The 22,115-nt window shown below is 42.2% G+C and overlaps 1 protein-coding gene across 1 annotated transcript in view; it reads left to right on the top strand.

The window, feature by feature from the left end:
* Positions 1-1,627: 1,627 nt before the first annotated feature.
* LOC122999363 (tyrosine-protein phosphatase non-receptor type 14-like) overlaps positions 1,628-22,115 on the top strand; it is a 38,165-nt gene continuing 17,677 nt past the window's right edge. The window contains exons 1-3 of the mRNA XM_044376221.1: positions 1,628-2,057; positions 13,012-13,477; positions 15,510-15,685. Coding sequence (XP_044232156.1) covers positions 13,304-13,477; positions 15,510-15,685 — 350 coding nt within the window. The 5' untranslated portion in view covers positions 1,628-2,057; positions 13,012-13,303. The remainder of the gene's footprint in view (positions 2,058-13,011; positions 13,478-15,509; positions 15,686-22,115) is intronic.

The following is a 22,115-nucleotide window of genomic DNA, read 5'->3' on the forward strand; positions in this document are numbered from 1 at the left end:
TCTTGCAAAAAAGATGCAATTTCACAAAAACAGAGGAATTTGCAATTTCTCCTTCATAATGACTATATCTTGCAATATGCAGAAGGCTTTGAAATATCACCATGTTGTGAAATAAAATGAACAGATGTACAAAATGTTTAATTGAGCAATTAACAAATGTTCTCTTTTGGTGGCTGCTTAGGTTGTGCCAGAGGAATGTGAATAACATGCTGGCCCCACTGCTAATTTTCTGTTTAAATAGCACATAGAGGTCTATGATGCTTTTCATGTTAATTACCTTTTTATTAAATAAAAAAGTAATTAACTGATAAACAGTCTTGGGATAATCTTGTATATAAGCTCAAATATCAAAATATGCTATACAGAGTGTAAAATACTATCCACAGTTACTTACAGCCTAAAGCCTACGTGTTGTAAAAATGTAGGTTATGCAAATAAATTGCCCCACCGAGGTTGTAACTCACGCACGGCCAAAAGGCAAAAAGGGGGGACATAAATATGTGAGGGGACCTCTTTTGTTCGACGTTTAGTCACCTCTGTGGCCCCTGGAAAACCATTAAACGAGGAGGACTTCTCCCAGGAGCCCGGCATTCCTCAGATTCCTCCGGTCTGATGTCAGAGCAGAGGGGACGGCGCTCCGGAGGCATCTGGACCCGCTGCTGCCTTCATGGTCCCCGCCGGGGCTGCGAACTCTGAGTCCTGCTGGCGTGTTCGGACTTTATGGATACATTTCAATCATTTCACTTGGGGAAAAATCGACAAAGACAGGCATATATATATTTTTTTATTGTTTCTTTTTTAAATGTGCTTTCTTTTTACCCTTAAGCAGCATGGATCTGTTTTTTTCTCTTTGCTGATTTGACAAAATAGTGTGACAGTGTCAAAAAAATGCAAATCCATCACCCATTTGTCCACACACATACTTCACACCAGTCGCCAGTGCTTGTGATTAGTAGTAATACCACAATAAATATACTGTTTGAATTCAGATTTTTATTGAAGTAAAAGTACAAAAGTATTGTCAGCAAAAGTAAAATGACCCTTTCAGAGTGTTGTATTATTACCACATAAATGGGTTATTATTGATGCATTCACATGTAGCAGCATTTTAATGTTCTAGATTGTCAATATTAGGCTAATTTTCACCTTTTCGTGATCTGCTGGCAGTGCAATCTATAAAAACTCATCATATCCTATTTTAGTTGTTGATCATACATTTTGTAATATCTGAACTAGCAAAGCAACTTGTAGCAAATAAATGTAGTGAGGTAAAAGGTACGCTATAAACCCTCTGAAGTGTAGTGGAGCTGAAGTAGCATAAAACAGAAATACTTAAGTACAAGTACCTCAAAATTGTACTTAAATACAGTGACTGAGCATGTGCACTTGTTTATTTTCCACCAGTGTTGACCAATTAGATAAAAGGGTTTACCTATAGAAGTAAAATATCCAATCATTTATAAGGGGAAAAATCCAAAGATCAGAGGACAATATGAAAAAATACACATTATATATGTGTTTTACTGTCATTTTAATCATTTTAGGACCCCTTGGATTTGTCTCGGGTTTGGAAATCACTGCGCCTCCTTGCAAACTTCGTGAATACGACATTCTCTGCAGCCTTTGAACGCAGCATATGCTCCTCTCTCTCCTGTCCTGAACGCCTCCATTGGACTAGAGGGACCACTACTATAAACATACCAAACGTCCCAGCGAGAGAAGAAGACCACGTCGTTGTTATCCACGGCCAAGTTGGAGAACTATTATGACTGTTTTTCCTGCTTTTTGCGCTCGTGAAAAACTCCCCAAAAATCCAACAGAAAACTTGAGACAGCAACGGGACTGAGTCTGCGACTTCCTTTGCGACTTTTTTTTTTTTTGTTCTAAGGGTTGCGCTCATATGATTCAAGAATCTATAAAGATTTTGTTTTCCATGTGGGGACTTAGGAAAAAAGACGTAATGAGGATTATCTGTTTGCTGTGAGGTTCAACGCCGTCGAGCGAAGAGGAGTTTCTCTAGCGGGGAGCAGAAATCGGCATGTAGCGCAGGATCAAGGGTGAGTTTCTTTTTTGCAAATGAGCCTCACCAACTCAGTTTTCTTCTTCCAGCGTCTAGACATTGTTGAAGTATGGAGGAAAGCACTTTTAAAGTCCCAATCAGGAGTGCTAAAATGTAGGCCAAATGGCAGGGCCACGTAGGGCAGGCAGGGGATCCCAAATATTTTCATGCCAAGCCCCCACCCCCCTCCTCCTCTTCATTAAAATACAGAGCCCCAAGTCACCCTCTCCATTTGATAAGGTTTTTAAGTGTGAATTCATGGAGCAGGGCTACTAATTAACCTGTAGGTGCCTGGATAACAGTTTCCTCCAATCAGAGCAGCCTTCCTCCAGAGTTAATGAGGTAATAGTCAAATTATATTTCCAGTCTTGGCTAAAGGGACCTCATGAGGCAGGAGCCCCCCTAAGGATCCAGTTTGGGCATTTTTCCAGGAGCCAAATAGGCCTGGCAGAGTCTACAACATCTCGAGTGTCTAATCTCTACTCTGTCAATACACCTACAGATGACATTTTTGACATTTTAGTGGCCATTCAAGTGTAAAAAAGTGACCTGGAGTGAGAGTTGCTCTTGCATTCATCTCAGAAACAGCATTACATGATGGTTCGAATAAGCGTAGAAGGATGACATGGTGTGTGTTTGTGTATGAGCCTGGCCTGCTCCACAACCTGGTGGTGTGACATTAACACTAGGTTTGTTCCTGTACTCACACTCTGGCCCGCCTGTGTGTGCTCCGTACATACATATTTGTGTGAATGTGTATGTTAAAGATGTGTTTGGACATGCACCATCACTGTAAAAAAAAAAAAAAAAAAAAAAAAAAGGGGGAGAGTTCTGTAAAGGCAAATATAGCATAGCTGCAGGAGGCGTAGGCCATACGCACGCGCACTCACACACACACACACACACACATCTGGCTGTCTTTATAAGCTCAAAGGCATGCTGTGTAAATTATATGGTGCCAGAGCAAGTGGCTTGGGAGTACACAGCAGCTTTTAAAACACTGGTGGAGAATTTAAAGGACCCAAAGTCAAGAGTAGCTGACTCTGTCGTAGCCTTCATCCATGCTCCCCATCACCTCATGGTCCAGCCCAAAGTGATTACTTCCATAGAGGCAGTGTGTATGGTTAAGTATGGTATGTTTAAGGTCAGAAATGCTAACATTATAATAGGTGTTTACAACATAATGTGAGACTGTATGTAAAAGGAAAAGTGCCTATTGTTTATGTTGCCAGTGGTCATTTGAGTCTAAGGGCCATTTGATGACTATGTGAGGAGAACACACCTGTAATTTTGGTCAAGACTTGCTTCATGCTGTAGCAGAAGAGGATGGGATGGAGGAAAATGAGCAGCAGCAGCAGTTATTGTTGTTGTTGCTGCAAAAGTTTAACTGAAGGCCAAAGAAATGTAAATAATTCCTTCAAACTGGACTCGAGGTTCACTTGTTCTGCAGAGAAACAGTAGCTGCTGCGGCAAATGATAAAGAGCGGAACAGGCTCATATCGGATGATAACATGACAAATCAGTGACACCGAGTTGTTCTGATACACAATTCATTTGTCCTGATGGATGATAAAAGGCAGCTTATCATTAAAAAGAGGAGAGCTCAAATTATATCAATAGTATTATTAGAAAATACAAATAAAATACTATTATTGTAGATTTGTCATCACATTAACGTGATTTTGCATGTTAGGAAATGTGCCGTAATACAATTAGTATTGAAACTATTAATCAATTGACAGAAAATGAATCAATTTTGATGATCGATTAATCATTAAGAGTCATTTATGATGCAAAAACGTCTAATATTTAATGATTCTATTTTCTCCAATGTGAGGATTTATTGATTTTTGTTAGTTTAAATATCATCATAAATGAAATATCTTCAGGTTTTGGGCTATTTGTAAGACAAAACAAACAATTTCATGATGTCACTTTGGGCTCTGTGAACTTGTGAGGGGCATTAATCCATTATTTTATAACATTTTATTGACTAACAATTACTTGTTGAATCTAAAACTAATCAACAGATTAATCGATAATGGAAATAACAGTTAGTTGCAGCCCTAAATGCAATTATTCTTTGTGATTGTGACATATGTTTTAGCTGCGTAAACCAGTCTTTTTTTTTTATCATAGATCAAATATTGATTAACATGAATAAAACATACATCTTAACTTTAGGAAAGTGGCAACCTCTAAAAAGCTTCATAAAAAGCGAGCAATAAAAGATATGTTAAAAAAATATGATAATGTTAATTAAAATAATATTGCTCAAGCTGGGTGTAGGTGTGTGACTGTAACGTATGTGTGTGTGTGTGTGTGTGTGTGTGTGTGTGTGTGTGTGTGGTGAGTGTATTCAGTGCTGCAGAGATGCTTTTGTTAAAGGACCTCTGAGTTGTGTAAGTTAGCGTGTGCCCTCTGGCAGCCCTGCAGACAACAACAGAGCAGAGAGCGTGCTGCCACATGCCCAACTCTCCCACACTCCACCTTCCAGGTGCTACCCAGTCGTCAATCACTAGCAGTGATTGACGACAAACCCCCACCCCCTTCTCCCCCCCACGACATCAGGTCAGACCCCTCTCTCTCTCCACTCAGGCCACAATTTAGAAACATGTGACTTGCTTCACGATGTGGCTCACATATGTACAGTCGCACATGTAAGACACACATTTTTAGGCTATTTTGTGAGGAAGTGTGATTTTTTTTTTTCTCCCTAATAGAGCATTAAGCAGAGAAATTTTCCATTTGATGTTAAGTTTAAAACTGTGTGAATTTTCCCTTCCTCGCAGCCATTATGTGTGTTAGCCGGATGTAAACAGTAGCAAAACCCAATGTGTTGCTGCTTTCATAGGCCTGTAAACCCGGTGCTATTGAAGTCCCTGTGTGTGTGTGTTAGTGCCTGAGGGTTCGGCTGTGAGAAAACAGTCCGTGGCTTTTTGGTGATTGAGCGTGTGTGTGTGTGTGTGTGTGTGTGTGTGTGGCGTCATATGTGTGTACGGCTGCGTGAGTGTGATGTGGTTCCCAGGAGGAGGAGGAGGAGGAGGAGGAGGAGGAGGAGGGGACGGGGGGGGGGGGGAGGGGGACGGGGGGGGGATGGAAAATGTGAACAGCACCGTGGTTTGGCTGGGACAAACGTGGTGGCTGACGGCTGATGGTGCCATGTTTTGTAGAGCCGCCGCTATCAGCCTCACTGTCCATATTTACTCACTCCTTCCCTCCACCCCTCCCCTCCAACTCCTCCCTTCCCTCCCTCCTCTCCTGACCAACTGTACCAACATGATAAGAGCCTGAGAAAGAGAGATGTCGCATCTCCTCTTCCCTTTCTGCTGCATCCTCCATATCCTTGCTTATCTAAGGCCTTCATTTTCTCATTCGCTCTCAACACTTTGTATGCATTTAGAAGACACACAACGCCGTCTCTCCCACCGTTCTCTCTCCGTCGTATCTCTAGGCTCACTCTCCCTCCATGACATCAATGCCCAGATTTCAGTGTTGCGGGATGAGTCGGCAGCGCTGCGTCATTCTCGGTTTGGAAAACCAATCTCTGGCCAGTGTTAAGCTGTATCCCGCTTTGATCCTCCTCCTTCTTCATGTTCTAGTGACAGTGTTTAGACGTTGGCTATGCCAGGCTGAAATGCTGGGCATTCCCTATCTATCACTGTCAACTAAAGCACAGTGGATACTGCTCCTTAGCATGTGTTTTCTCTTATTTCCTTACAGTTTCTTTGGTTAAATTTAGGGACTGTTAAGCAGATGTATTATGTATTCTAATAGCATCATTTGATTTAGGTTTTGTTGAATTTTAGTGATTTTCTCCGCGGTGTCTTTTCACACTCTCATCTCTCCTACTTCTGTGTTAAATCATAACTCAGTGCAAAGAGTGACTACAAAGCAGTAGAAGTTGAGAAATTAGCGTTTGTGAGGGAGTATGTTTACCTGCAGCTGCTGCAAATCATCTGGATGCATTAAAGGATAAAACAGACCCAGAGAATTATTAGCAAAAAATGAGTTTTATCTTCCCCTACACCCATTTAGAAAGTAAAAAAATGTGCATCTTATAACGTGCACAAAGCCATGAATCAGGATTTTAGTTGAAGTTATTGTCTGCAGATAGCAGTGGATTTTCACAGAAGCATGAAGTGTTATATGAAGATGCTGTTTTTCTTGAGCAGAACTTACACACTGGAATTCAGGGGGAGATGGAAGTCTGCTCTCACTTTTAATGTATTTTAACGTACAATTTCTGAAATATGCTTGGTTTTTGTGTGCAGATGTATTACTTTTTAATATATTTCCAACCCCAGTATAACCACTGGATCTGCGCAAAAATGCGTGTGTGTGTTTGTGTGTGTCTGTCAGAGATATAGGGAGAGACAGGATAGGAGAGAGAGAGCGCGTGTGACTTTGTAAAACGACAGACGAGGGCTCCTTCGCTGTCTCTGTGTCACCTCTGTGCGAACACTCTCCGTTCTATGTGTTTGTCACCGTCCCTGCAGTTCTCATGTAGTAGAGAGAATATGTGCATGCTTGACTGTGTGTGTGTGTGTGTGTGTGTGTGTGTGTGTGTGTCTGTCTCAGAGATGGAGCTAGAGAGAGAGAGAGAGGGAGGAAAAAAAAAAATAGAGAGCTGGAAAGTGAAAAAGCAGATGCGCTTGTTGCAAACACACCGTCTGGCCGCCTGGCTCCACCATCTGTTTGCAGCTGCTAATGTTTGTGTGTGTGTGTGACAGACTGTGTGTTTGTGTGTGTCTGTGCCTGTAAGAGAGCATACAGTATCATGCACAGTATATTGTTGGAGTGTATATTTATGTTCATTCCTTTAGGGTGAAGAAACGTTTCACTGTAAGTTTACTGTCTTTTTTTTTAGTATACATACATGCACACACACACACACGCACTTATATAATCCACTGGGTCAGACAGAAACAGACATGGCCAGAGTGTTGGATAACAAAGAGGGCCTTGGTGGTGTGTCCCGCTGTCTCATAGGCATGCTGGGAGGATTTCTGTGTCTATGTGTGCATGTGTGTGTGTTTTTTAAGTTCCTAAACTACAGTAAAAATTTGTGTTTTTACCATCCAGTGAATTATGCAGCGAGGCTCCATCAGGTTGTGTCTTTGTACAGCAGGAGGATAAAGTCTGATGATCCAGGTTCTGTTCCCAGGAGCTGCTGTTCCTCCGACACACTTTAGCTGTATATGTCCAGGAATGTGTGTGTACCTCAGAGCTGTGTTTACCCAAAAATATCTACTGAGCTTGTCTTAGCTGCACAGTAAACCGACAGGGCAAAAGAGGATCAAAATCCTAAGAAGATTTTTGGAGGGAAACATCAGACCAAATCTGACTGTTTTGGAGCAGCGTGGGTGTAATAGTATTTTCAGATTCTTTGTTTTTAGTCCTGCTGGGCTAACAGATGGCGGGGTTACCACATAGGACAATACAGTGACTGTATAGAGTGTGTGACTGCTTGAATTAGTAGACGATTGACAGAACTGAGTGTTCAAAACGATCATCTTTTAATTGAGTTTTTCTCTATTTTTGGACATTTTTTGGACTAAATGATCCATCAGCTACTTGGAAAAAAATACCGAACATACCAAAGGAGCGGGAGTATCCAAAAATCAAAGTACCATTTGGGAGTATTGTTTGTCCGTTGTCAGAATAAGCAACTTGAATCCATAGCTCGTAAATCATACTGGATTTGCACCCCTGCTATTTGATCCAGGCCCGGTTTGGACTCGTGGACCAAACCGTCAAAAGAGGACGCTGTAGTAAGAGTAGTTACAGGTTATGAAGCACTTAACCCGTTTGTTTTGCTACAGCGCTCATGTGTAACAAGAGGGGTGGGTGGTGGTGGTGGTGTTGGTATTTGAGACAAGAGACAAGCAACGCAGATCAGATTGATTGAGTTACACACGCTACACTTGCGTCCTCGGCTCTCGGCGGCCTGTGTCTAATGGTCTTAGCAGTAGGCGACAAAGTGCTGTTTTGTTCCCGCTATTGTGTGGATGTGAATGGAGCAAAGCGACGGACTCACTGCCCTGAGAGAGAGAGAGAGAGAGAGAGAGAGAGAGAGCGAGCATACACAGACCCCAGATCAGCAGCTGTGTAGACCTGTGCAGACCACTCCGTATTTACATGTTGAAATAGTTACATACAATTTTTTTTTTGGCGAAAACATCAAGCAAAAGTCGCTTTTTGATTTAAAAAAAAAAAAGCTACAAAATCAAATGTTTGTGTTCATTTATTGTGATTTTCAATGATGTTTAGACAGTCAATTAGCAACTAAATGCAACAGTCTGGCTGTGGTTTCATTGTGTAATGCTGCCTGACTTGCTGGCTGTGGTGTTTGTCACAGCATGTTTTGGTTTGGTTAATTCTCAGGTGGCCTCTGTGTGCTGAATCCGCACCTGAGTGGGTAGAGAGGTGACTGGCAGCAAAACATCACACCCTGAGGGGGAAACCTGTGTCAACATTGCTTTTTAGTTCATTTTATATCCTTCTGCCAGCTGTTAACACATAGCGTCAGTTGACCTTTTGCCAAAACCCCGCCCTCCCCCCCCCTCTTAGTTACTGCTGCTACGCCTGTCAAGCTTTTTAGTCCTGCAAAATATACATGCACGTTACAGTGATAACGTGAGTAGTCACCACTTGAAATTCTTGGTCATTTTTTTGAAAGAATGATTCCTTGATTTCAGACGGGCTTCTCATTTCTAGTTGGTGACCTTCAGTTTTGCCAGCTGAAATGACAACAACAACAATGGCTATATATCTGATATTATGTTAAAAGACTGAGGATAAAGCTAAATGTCCCAGGAAAATGTCAACATCCTCACCGGTTCATGATCCACAGAGAAGACATGGTAATAAACAGCATTGTTCTTGTATTGCAGTGTAGAGCTAATAAATCCTAGCATTATTAGCTACTTAAGGAAAACTGTAAGTAGCATAACCCTGTTTGGCTATTTAGCTTACATACTTATTTTTAAACTGTTTGTTTTCACTTTTTAACATCACAAGAGGAAAAGCTTTCAGGATGAGGACTAATGTGTATGGTAACACTATGTCAGGTAACGGTGCTGAGTGTTAACTTCCACAAATCCAATAAAGAGCAGGACAGAGCTAATGCTGTTAGCCTAAATTCTGATATAGCAGCATCCTGGACTGGCTAACACAGTTTACTAAGTTAGTAAACCCAGTTAGTTAATGATGTGCTCCTTCGCTTTGGAAGCAGATAAACACAATGTTCTTGTATTTTAGGTTTCAAAAAGGCAAAAAAAGAAAAAAAAGACCAACTCTCAAACTCCTAAAATGCTAAAGTTTTATCAGTCTTTCCACAAAATCATGCAACCTCATCAGCCATCTTTGTTGAAATTTGTCATGTTGACATTTGGTGACGCACAAGCACAAAAATGCTTGATAAAATTAATCTGACGCCACGCTGACAGAGCAAACAGCACTGTTTGTTTAGCTACACATGGCAGCACACACAGGTTTATTAATCTAGTGTTCACTTGAAAGCATTCAGGTCTGTCAAGTCATACTAATCTCCACTAATTTGCTTTTAAAGAATGAACCTTGTGGCTCCTGCATCATGTTTGAGATCTTTAATCATGATTGATTTGTAAGAAATGTTCACGTCATCACACAATGCAGCTGCAAACAGTGATGAAAAAATGATATACTTTGTGGTGAGCACATAAGAACACACAATGACTGGAAAAAAGCTAAAAGCCCCTCTCTATTTTTTTTTTTGTTTTCACCTTTTTTGCCCCTCGCCACACTAGTCTAGGGGGATGAATAAGAAAAAAACACAACAAAAGATGGGAATGGTTTCATATATATTTAGCCAAAGCTTGCTACCCTGAAAAAGAAAAACAACTCTCTTCCCTCAGTTTTCCCTCTCGCTCTCCACCGTGCCACAAAATTACAACGTGCAAATTCATAAACGTATACGCTGTTTTTGCACGCTGGAAATAAACACGACGGTCGGGAGAGAATGCTACTGCAGTGCTGTTGTGAAGTTGAAGCAGTGTTGTTTTTTTTTTTTTTTTTTTTGCATCGAGGAGTGGGTTTGGTCCCAAACTATTGTCTGTCTGTCTGTCTGGCTTTACTCAACCACACACTCCCAACCGTGCCACTGATTACTAGTTTAGAGTTGCACTAACTGCTGTCTGGCCCCTTGGCTAACCTCTGAAGAACCTGGTGGGTGTGTTGTGATCTTGTGTGTGTGTGTGTGTGTGTTTGTGTGTTTGCGGTGTGCCCTGTTCATGCATGTCTATGTTTGTACACTACACAGTGAAAGTATGTGTCTTTATTTGTGTCTTTGTGTGTTTATCTGTATACTTGTTGACAGTGATCCCGCCGGGCCTGTGTGCTTGGGAACTTTTTTTTTTTTTTTTCGAGGGAGGTCTTTACCGTCAGCTTGTGATGTCACTTCCCTTAACCCAGTGCCATAGGAGGGGAGGGTTAGAGAGGCTGTGGTTCAGGTCAGGTGATGGCTGGGGTCACAGTGGCCACATATCCCAAAGCAAAGCTGATTTACTCACCCACTGTAGCCTAATTATTCACTCGCTGTGGCTTTCTCACTCTGTTTTTGTGTTTTGGCATGAACGCCCAATAAAAAAAACAGAAAAAAAAAAACAAAACACATGAATTAAATGATGCCACATTACAGTGTGCTGTCTCACATGGATTCAGGAGGAAGGAATGTGAAACGGCTCCCAAAGGGGCACGGCTCTTACAAAAAGCCAAACGTGAAGCAAGTGTAATTCAAGTCGTACCAAAACAACGCGGCTGTAAGTCAGCGGTTTGCAGCTTCTTGCCCTCTTTCATTCAAGACTCGCTCCCCTGTGTCTTTCTCCCGCTCACTCGGCCTTGTTACACACACACACACACACACACACATACACATGCACGCCACACACACATACACGCACTTTCCTTCCTTGTGGTGCATACTTGTGTCAGGTGTGCTCTGTTTTTCCAGTCAGGGTAGAGAGGAATCTGGGCCGGGGTCCAAGCTGACTATCAACAGCACATTGCCAGAGCCCAGGACAAGAAGAAACACATCCACTCCATCTTTACTCCTCCTTCTTCTCCCCCCTCCTTTTTTTTTTTTTTTCCTCTCCTCCTCTGATCACTGGAGCGTTGTCGTGCCGTATTTTGGTCTTTTAACCCTCCTGTTTGTGCTTTTTTTCTCCTCCTCGACATAAATTTTCTGAATTTATGAGGCATCTTCCTGTTTTGTCTTTCCATTTTCATGCGCTGTCTCCAAAGTGTTTGTAATGGTTTGCCACTTTCGTCAGTGTTTTTGTATGGAGAGGAGAGGTTGTTGTTTCCCTGGAGGTAAGGAGGTGTGGAGCCTTTTTTTTTTTTTTTTTGGTTTTGTGGTCTAGTTCCTGTCGAACAAGGCTACAAAGTGGCCACCACCCTTAAAATGACACCGCTTTTAGCTATTTCAATAAACACCAGCATTATCTTATACAAGAAATCCTTTGGTGACTTTGGCTAAATCACTCAGGTTAAAGCTCATTGTTTTAGGTTAGAAACTGGCTGGTGTGTATCTCACATACAACAGGTGTGAGTATAGTGTATATAAGTGTTTGTGTGTGTGTGGTTGTCATGCCCCACTTCAAAGCTCTGTCCTCATCACATCACACAGACATGAAAGCTACGAGCTGATGACTTACCCAGAGATATGTTCAAAGTGTTCCCCAAAGACCTGTCTCAACCTTAAAACCACAGTGTGTGTGTGTGTCTGTGTGAGAGTGTGTGTGTGTGTTGGCTTTTCTTCTTCATGATGTTGCAGTAATTATCTCCACCCGGCGTGAGCCTGGAGGGGATCACGCGTTTGGTCGTGTGTGTATGTGTATGTGTCAGTGCGCGTGTGTGTCTGTTAATCTCGCGTACTACTGGACCCATCAGCCTAAAATTTTTTGTGCACGTTTATGACTGTATGCTCAAAGACCTCTTGTGGTTGTGGTGATTCACAATTTTTTTGAAACACCTTTTTTTATAACGCCGTTCCTTATGAGCCTTTCATAAAGCTTACACTTTCATCTTGTCAGCAGTCCTCGCCATTTTACGATATGAGTTACAACATAGCAAAAAGGCATTTCCGGCAATCAGCTTCGCTAAAAACAAGGCTGTTGCAGGCCACATATGTTATGATCCGCTAAAATTAGGCACAATACAACATGGCTTGTATTCAAATTTTTTGTATTGTGGCAATAGCTGATGAAAAGTGTATGTGTGTGTGTGTGTGTGTCTGCGGGAGCATATGCCCCACACCACTGCATCTGTGTGATCTTACACACTACTACACTGTATGCTACAATGTCTTGCACTGTGCTGTTGCTGTTGGGCAGAGAGAGAGAGAGAGAGAGAGAGAGAGGGAGAAGGGAGATAAAAAGGAAAGGAAAGGCCTCCCACACAGGCAGATATGAGACTGAGAAGCTCCATTAGTTCCTCAAAGCCAGCTGCCGGGTTCAGATGGATGTCTGTGCTCTGCCGTTTGATGTCCATTCATCCATAGCCTTACATCTCTGCCTCTGTCTCCCAGCTTTGCCCGACGCTGGGCCTCATGGGGCTGGACAGAGTGCAGCTGCCATAACTATAGGATAAAGCTGTCTGCTACTGTGCCATTCCTGCCTCTGCCAATGCTGTAGCACTACCACCACTGCTGCTACTGCTGCTGCTGCTATCGCTGGTGAAACTTCCAGCTTTGCCTGCTTTTTGTTTCTGTGTGTTTATGGGAGGTAGGCAGAATGATAATATGGGGGAATATGGTGATTGTTTATTGATTAGAGCACCATGTAGCTCTAATCTGCATTCCTGTGGGCTCAAATGTGAAAAGAAAGTTTGAACAGAAACAGAAAAAGCAGTAAAGTAAGAGTTTGGTGTTATTGACAAATCTTCCTCTTTTTTTTTTCATCTCTCCCATACAGCACCCCGTTCATCCTCCTCCTCCTCATCGTCCCTTCTCCTCCTCTCCGGACATCTTTGGGAATGGGCCAGCGCCTTGCCAGGGTGCATCTCTCCACCCGGTGGTGTGGCTGGCGTCGTGCGAGAGTGAGGGGGGCAGCGGTCAGGTCATAGAGCCTGCCCACCCCTCTCTCTCTCTCTCTCTCTCTCTTTCTCTCTCTCTCTCTTTCTCTCTCTCTCTCTCTGCTTGCTCGCTCCCAAAGTGACTTTTGACCTTCGACTCAGCCGTGACCCCGCCCTGACCTCCCGTCAGCCATGCCCTTCCGACTGAAGCTGCGGCGCACACGGCGCTACAACGTCCTGAGCAAGAACTACTTTGTGACTCGGATTCGTCTGCTGGACAACAATGTGATTGAATGCACTCTGTCAGTGGAGAGTACGGGACAGGAATGTCTGGAGGCGGTGGCCCAAAGGCTGGAACTGCGGGAGGTGAGGAGAAGTCATTCATCATTTCACACCAGTACATTGTAGTGAAAAATATGTTGATATTTGGCTTTGAGGAAATCTCTGACCGGAGGTTTGTCCTTGATAAAAGTCAAAAATAATCTACACATCTGTTCTGAATTTTTTATAGGCCTGGACATGAAGAGCTGGTAATGATGGGCCTTTGAAAAAAAAACCTTAACCTTGAGTCCAACGTGACACCCCAGTGTCTAAACACCCAAATGCTATTTCACCGGTTTTTCCACCCTACCAACAATCAAATTCTGGAGAATACAGTTGCGGGCAAGTGATCGTAAAGATACTGCGTGCTGATACAAAATATCAGCTATTGTCAGCCTCTGCACATAAATTTCATTACTGGAAAACAAAGAAGAACATGCTTTCACATGTTAATAGATGCAATGTCAGATTATTTGTGGGTGTGCGTGCCACGCGTCTCTCCCCACCACCTCCGTGTGTGTCTCCCTGCCCTCTGCTGTCTCTCTCCTGCAGGGTCCTTGTCTGTCTCTAACGAAGCGTGGCTACCTCTATATACGTACGCGTATGTAGTGTGTGTTCGGGGCTGCTAACAAAGTGAGAGGGAGAGGGGCGGTGTAGTTGTGCGTACTCACATAGTGTTGTGGTATTTGCCAGGTGTCAGCGATGTTATAAATAAAATGGTGTGACGCCTCGGCTTCAGCGGCTGTCTACCCCGTGCATGCATGCTATCTCAGGACTCTTTTGTGTGTATTTGTGTTTATCTGAATATGCTGTTTTCATCTTTTACACCTATTTACTCGAGGCTCTGAGTATGTGTATGTGTGTGCTTGCATGTAAGATGAAGAAGAAGAAGATGAGATTTGCCCTTGCAGCTGCAGCTTGCAGCTTTTTACCACTTTCATTACAGTAGAGGCAAACGACACCGACGAAACAGGAGTGCACACCACTTTGTGATACCGTCGACACACACAAACAAATTACAGAAAGATTTGTGAGTCCTACGGGGCTCTTGCGTGCTCATTCATTGGTTTGTTATGATTAGTGAAATGTGCCTAAATCAACATGACAGGAAATGATCTCATGTTGCAAATCGCAGCTTGCATGTTGCACATTTTGTGAAACCTGCCCCAGATCCGTATGAACAGGCCGCTATGGGATCCATTGCTTTCATCTACATTATCTGGAGCATCAAATGTCAAGAATCCATCCGAAACAAACCGGTATTCTTAGTCAGAGTAAGAATAAATGCTTATTCTTGCAGTCTAAACTGGTTACAACACTTCCAAGCTCATCTGTTGAACCCCTCACTGAACCAGTACTGTAATCAATATGTGATTTGGATGAACTGTTTTCTGAGAAGCCCACAAATTCAATTTAGTTGATCATATCACTGGAAAAGACCCGTATCGTTCTTTCTGAGTGTTGTTTTTGCTGTTTATTCAGCTGAATCATGTTTCTTTTTCAATTAGCATATCAATCTTGAGATAAAATAATAGGCCAGAGACTTGGTTTTCATTTTGATTTAGTGAGATAGGATTGTAGCCCGTTTCTTTTCTCCCAGGGTTATCTTACTGGTAATGGCTCTGGTCTAATATTTATGTTTAACAGAGTTACACTGCTGACGTCAAAGGTTTGATCAGATTTGAGGCAGAAATATGTGCCTGTTGTATTTCAGCTGCTTATTAATCTCCTCTCTGTTCTCCTCGTTTGTCCCAAATGTACTTCTCAACTCATTTCCAATTCCCCTCCTCAATCCGTTTCTCTCCATCCCTCCAAACCCCAATTTCCCATCTCAACACTTTGCTTTGTGCATCTACCCACCATTTCCTCTGCGTCTCTCCAAGTTATTTCATCTGCCTCTTTATCTTTCACTGCATCCTGCTCACACAACTCATCTTTCATTTGTTTCCTCTTTGTACCACCTTCACTTCCAGTCTCTTCTTTGCTTTCCTTCCCCTCCTGCCTCCTTTTACTTCCATTAAATCCCTTTACTTTGTGCACCACACTGACCCTCCCTCCGTCTGTCCCCTCGCTTTAGACCCATTACTTCGGTCTGTGGTTCCAAGGAAAGACCCAGGCCCCGGCCCAGCGCTGGGTGGAGCTGGAGAAACCCCTCAAGAAGCAGTTGGACAAGTTTGGCAATGAGCCGCTGCTCTTCTTTGGAGTTATGTTCTACGTACCCAGTGTCTCTCGGCTGGAGCAAGAAGCCACCAGGTAAAGAATCTCCAAACACCACCTATAAACCAAAAAGCCAGCAGTTGTGCTCAAAGCTTTCACTCTATATACAGAACAGCGACTGCCTTTACTACCACCACTTTGTCAATTAAGTTGTATTCTGTCAACTAGCTTCATATGACAAAACTCTGCTTCTTCTTTCATGTGACTCACATCCAAAATAGTCCATGTCATGTGTGCGTCTTTGTAAAGTTGAACTTTTAACTGTCAAAATTAGAAAAGGATTTTTTGCCCATAAATACACCAGACACAGTGAGTCTCCATAAGTAGCAGCTTTGTGCCTTGCACATGCTCACCTTTTAGTTCAATATAAGTTTAGAATCTGCCAGTTTAAAAAATGTGAAATCATGTAAATGCACCCTTACGTATCCCATGTAACCTGAGCCAAAATGTCCTATTCCTAAAAGAATAGAAAAGGGCTTTACTGTCCACAAATATTACTGTATGTACATAATATCATGTGCAGTTTAGCTGGAGGTATATAGTGGGATTAGGAAAGTAGAAATTGAGGCGTCTGTGATGAGTTGTGTAAATAAAACGAAAAGCAAATATATTTTATGTCAGCACCAGACTGGTTGTCATGCTAACAGTGTTATACTGACACTGATTGATGCCATAATCTGGGAAGAAAATGCCTGTGAAAAGGGTTAATGTCTACATTTTCAGACGTTGCAAAGTTTCCTCCTATTCACTATCTAATTGCACATGAGCAAATTACTTTGCATGGCATTATGGGATTCCAGGTGACACAGGTCTGACCAGAGATGCGAAAAATAGGAGGGATCAAACTTGCAAATCTGTAACTTAATGCAAAACTCGCCTGGCAACCTTGTAGCGCTTTACTGAAAAAATGACAATGAAGATTCATGCAGTGGTGGAAGTTTAGTCTGTGGAGTCTGGTGATGACTATTATTGTAGTCTCTCTTTTGTATGTCTCTTGCCTCAAACATTTTAGACAAAAACAAAGTCTCAAAAAATGCTTGGGAGTGTCGTAAGTTGCTTATTTATGATGTTTGCTAACAAGAGGGATACTCGTTAGCTTGCGAGTGACAGCCGAGAAGTGGCGACTGCGATGTAGTCTGACTTGTTTATTTCCAGCGGGTCTTCACTTTTAGGCTGAATATTTGATATAAATTTTGTCTTCTCAAATCTTCTCAAACATGTGATACCCTTGCTACACTTACATCATCAACAACAGCCATTTTCTTCCCATATCACAGTGTGTGTTATGCGCGTACATATTTGCGTATGAGTGAGTACGTTCCCTAAAAGGGCATCCAGGGGTCAGCGTGTAGTGGACAGTCATCTCAGATTGCTTCTCATACTCGCGCACATAGTGACACACAGAGACACGCAGGTCTGCCTAACACTGAGCTGCTGAATTTGTGGCTTCGCTGGATGTGGGAAAGGTCGATTGCAGGTCACAGCTTGACGTTTTGACACTAGAGTCGACTTTAAGGTGTGTGTGTGTGTGTGTGTGTGTGTCCCCGTGTATGAGTGTGTTAATCATTTACACTGATAACTTTCCTTTGTATTTTGAGCGGCAGGACTAAACACGCTATTTGTGCACTTACGTTGATATAAATGAAATCATCGTGTATCACTGATTGGCATGACACACTCACTCTGTGTGGTTGTGTGTGTGGGTGTGCGTGTGTGTGTAATAGAGAGAGAGTGTGTGTCTGCTGGTTTGTTCTACAGAAGCCAGGGTCTGCTCTGGTAAGGGGATGGTATTCCAGGAATCCCCTGCGGGCTTTTATGGTGTGTGTGTGTGTGTGTGTGTGTGTGTGTGTGTGTGTGTGTGTATGGGGGTTATGGGGTTGAAGGGGTTATGATGGGGCCTTGGGGGCAATTTAGGGAACAATGGTCCCCTCTTTTTCTCAAGACCCCTTTTTTTTCTCTTACAGTCCCTGTACATAGTGTCACCCCACTCCTTTTTTTTTTTTTTTTTTTAATCAGAAGCAGATCTTCACATCACACCAGCCCCACATTTTAATTCTCTTTCCCTGCGTCTCTTCCTCCTTCTTCCTTTCCTTCAGTCTCCCTCTTTCTCTTTTTCTGTTAGTCAGGAATGTTGGCACAACCGTCCAGCGTAGGAGGCGGACCACACATTCCTCCCAGCAGAAGTGCTGGGGGTAAAGGGGGTGGGGGAATGTCTGGTTTACAAAACACACACACAGACACACACACACACACACACACACACACACACACACACGCTCGCTCGCTCACATCACACACCTCGCACACTCTCCCAAGAATCCTCTCAGAAGCCAGCTGCAGCCCTGTCAGAAGAGTTAGTCACAATACTCCACATTGTAAGAGCATACACGCTTCCCGAGGCAAACCTCTCTAAAAGCCTCGTCTCTGTTTCTCTTCACTTCAAGTTCAAAATAATCCTCTCAACTTTTTTTAATAGTTCCAAACACTTTTTTTTCAGTCAACCAGGTCTCATCAAGGGATTCGCCAAAAATCAAGAGCCTTATACTGTCAGTACTATCCTCTAAGAACTCCCATCAATCAGCGTGAACACAATAACGACTGACAGCCATCTTTTTAAAATGTTGATAATTTATTGACTGCAGGTTGATCTGGCTCAGATCCGGTGTGTGTTTTTTGCCTACACACCTGGTCTGCTAATGGGAGGGGGAAGGGGGAAGATTTGGAGACAGAGTGACAGAAGCAAAGAGGAAGACAAGTGGGGACAGAGAAAGTAAAAGTTTGGCAGCAAGACTCGGCTTTGGGTTTATACCTTGGTATTTATGTGGTTTTAGCTTGTTGCCCGCATGTGTTGTTGCTGGAACATATACATATGTATGTGTCCACATAGAAAAGTATGTTTATACTAGTGTGTAAAAACAGTGCGAGAGAGTAGACTTTGGTTTTTTGGGACATTGTTTCCTTGATATATCATTTCACAAAAAAAGGGCCCTGTTCCATGCACAAGAGCTATACTGTTTTCAATTTCTTCAGTTTAACAGCAATTAAATAATAAGAAAAAAACCCTAAACTAAGATGTTCTATTAAGTAATAACAGATTATAAGGTTTTAGAGACAAATCCATTGTAACTTGTTGCCAGACACCACAAAGACAGAGCGTTGCCTCTGTCTCCCCTGAGTAAAGGAGACTGACTGAGAACGTAATGTGGGTTTTATAATGTGGTCAGGTCTTTGAAGTTCAGTGTTTGACTGATGTGTAACCTGATACTAGATCTCCTTCTCTTCCCGTCCATCCATTCATCTGTTTCTCCTTCCCTCTCTTCCTCCCTCCATGCAGCTGTGAAAATTACCCAGAGCAGGGGGTTAAAGTCTGTGTATGTGTGTGTGTGTATGTGTGTGTGTGTGTGTATACTGTCTACATATTCACACCAGTAATCCAATTATCATGCAATGAAGGCAGTAATGCAAGAAAGTTGGTGCCCATGTAAACACTGAACTCCACTTATATTAATGCAATCATGCTCAGCTCAGTAATCGTATTTGTAATATGATACTGCATGTAGAGTTCTCCGCATTTAGTCAAATTCTAAACACTTCAAACACCTCAATTAGAGTTTTTACAATGTTTCGTCAAAGATATTTTTGTGTCACAAAGTTTCACTCTGTTTCTTTCATTGGTTCATCTTTCCTTCACATTCCCAAGGATACAAACAAACTTGTGCTTGAAGTGGCACCATTACTAAGTGTTTTTATCTGTGAGAACATCTTTATACAGGCTCTGCAGTGTTGAAACGATTAAAAAAACAATGCCTCAAAGCGCTAGTTTGTTGCCGTATTCACACCAAGACGGCCAGAGGGATAAACCAATGGTAACATAAGATTACCATAGGTTAGGTTTGAGACTGGGGGGAAAGGGAAACTCCTGATGTTGTAACATTAGGTGGAAGGTTTTTATGTTATTAATCACACTGTGCTTTGTAGTATAGAAACAGGTATATTGATGGAATCAGGGTAAACCCTTACTTAGATAATCAGGAACTATTTTGTGGATTTAAATGTAACTACTTCTGTGTTTGCAGTGGTTTGTTTAGAGTGTGAATTTTATTTGTGTATGTGTGAGGTGGGAGGAGATCAGAATCACTTTTCTGTATGTGCCATTCAGTTGCCCAGTGCTTGACCTCTAAACTTGTACTACCTTCCATATATAATACTTACTTGTAACTAGATATATTATACCGCGGCGGCTCTGTCTTTTTTCTTTCTAAAAATTGTCTCATTTTAACCACAGAACACACACTCATCTTGCAGAAGGTGAGGTGTAGAGTGAGTGGATGAAACCCTCTGTTCCATCTGTCTCACTGATATGAAGGAGGGGCAAAGTGGCCCAGAGAGAGAAAGTGAGGAACCTAAACAGAGAGCTGTTGACGGGGAGCGAGGCCAGCTGGCCTCAGCAGCCCCCAAGGCTAACAGCACCAACAGCCTTGAAATCCTAGCTTTGTTCAGCTAGTTATCACTAACACGCACACACACATTCACTCACACACATGCACAAACACACAGCTGTACTCTGTTCTGCCCCTTGCTGATTCAACACATTTCAAAGTGAAATCCTCCTGCCTCCCACACAAGCCGTCTGGACTCATCCTGGGGCTGAGGGGGTGGTCAGGGTCATACCACTGCAGAGGTGGCGGGGGTGGAGGAAGGGGGGGGGGGGGCGTTGAGGCATATGTACACACACATACACACATTCATGCATGCATGCACATATGCTCGCAGGCTTGTTGTCCGGGCCACTTGGACATCTGGCAGCATGTCTTGAGCGGGGCTTGAACATGAGTGGGCATATAAAGGGCTCTTTGTGCCTGTGTGGCTGCCTGCAGTGCCAGCAGAGCGCTCTGCATTGGTGGAAGTCACAAGTAACTCCTAGTAAGGAAAGGTTTACCTCATGTCTATCCATGTATATTAACCTGCCGTTACACCACGATGATGTCATTGTGACATACGTACATGCCAGGTGTGTGCCGCTATAAGGACGTCTTGTATGTGCAGGCTTACAAGTAGGATTCTATGTGACAGGAGCATGATACTATATACTTAAAAAACAAATATTAGAAATGCTTTCTTGTACTTTTAGTCTATATAAAGGCTCGTTACCTAATTTTAATACATTTTAAGCGTATATTCACGCAAATTACATTGACACATATTTTCTCACAGCCATGCAGGTAATTAAGGTTTTTTTTGTCCAGATTTTTATCGATCTATATATAAATATATGAAAATATCTGACGCAACCCTTATACAATGGAGGTTAATTTCATTTGTGGTGCTTGCAGCAATGAAAAATGACTTTTACAACAGCAACATATCTTTCCAGAAACAGTGTTCCTGTTACTCTGCATAACCTACAAACATTTCATTGGAACAACTTTCTACCAAAGAAATGGTTATGAGCATAACTCACACAGGCTCATTACAAAAATATTTTTGACTGTGTAAACCCTGTTCAGGAATATTAGCTGTACCTTGACAAGCTATGCTATGTTATATTTTGCAGATCATTATCTGCAAAACATATATGAGGACAGAATTGCCTTTATGTTTTTAAATATTCAGACATGAATGGTGCCTTTTAAAGTGGATGTATATCTTTCTGGAATGAAATCCTTCAATATGCAGCATGTGGATTTCATATGTGGGTAGGATAATTTCATACACAAACATTTTCCAGACGCCTGTCAATGTTTTTTAAGGCTCATACACAATTCAAGCTTTGTTTGGCTTTACATTGTAGTTTAATGAACTTAAATATGTGCTTGTCTGCGGTTTATATTAGTATTGGACAATAAACCTGATGTATCAAATTGCAGACATAAAGAATATTTTAAGTAAATGTCTATGAACTAACAACAGCCACAACAACCATGGACATCTAAACAGAAGAAGCATCCAATCTGCCAACAGCTCAGCATGTTTAACTGGTCATATTGTAATTAAATGAGAGAAACATTTAAGAAATAGTATGTTTGTATTAAAAATGTCGTAATATTTATTGTGATGGGGTGAAATTAGATAATTTATCTTGACAGATATCATATCGCCCAGTCCTAGTTGTGCTATCATACAGAGAACAGTCTTCATTGAGATGAAATTGGTGGCTAAGGGTGTTAAAGGGTGTTAATTTGATATAAGTCTGAGGGTCGTGAGATGGTAAACGGAGGAGAAAACTGGAAAACATATTTCTAATGCTTGTTTAAGACCTTTTACTTTGGTTTATCTTGTGAATTTTGGGCTCTAAGAGGTTGGGAACCGCTGTTCTATAAGATGTTTCGTGGCTGTTTTGTATAGTTTGGGCTCTCCCATGAGCACACCCTTAGACCTCTCTTTACTGCCTTTCACTGTCACGCTTTCACTTGTTCATAGTTATTTCAACAGTTTACTGTCCGCCTCTTCACCGCTGGCCTCATGC

Source organism: Thunnus albacares, chromosome 16 (assembly GCF_914725855.1).
Source record: "Thunnus albacares chromosome 16, fThuAlb1.1, whole genome shotgun sequence".
NCBI lineage: Eukaryota > Metazoa > Chordata > Actinopteri > Scombriformes > Scombridae > Thunnus > Thunnus albacares.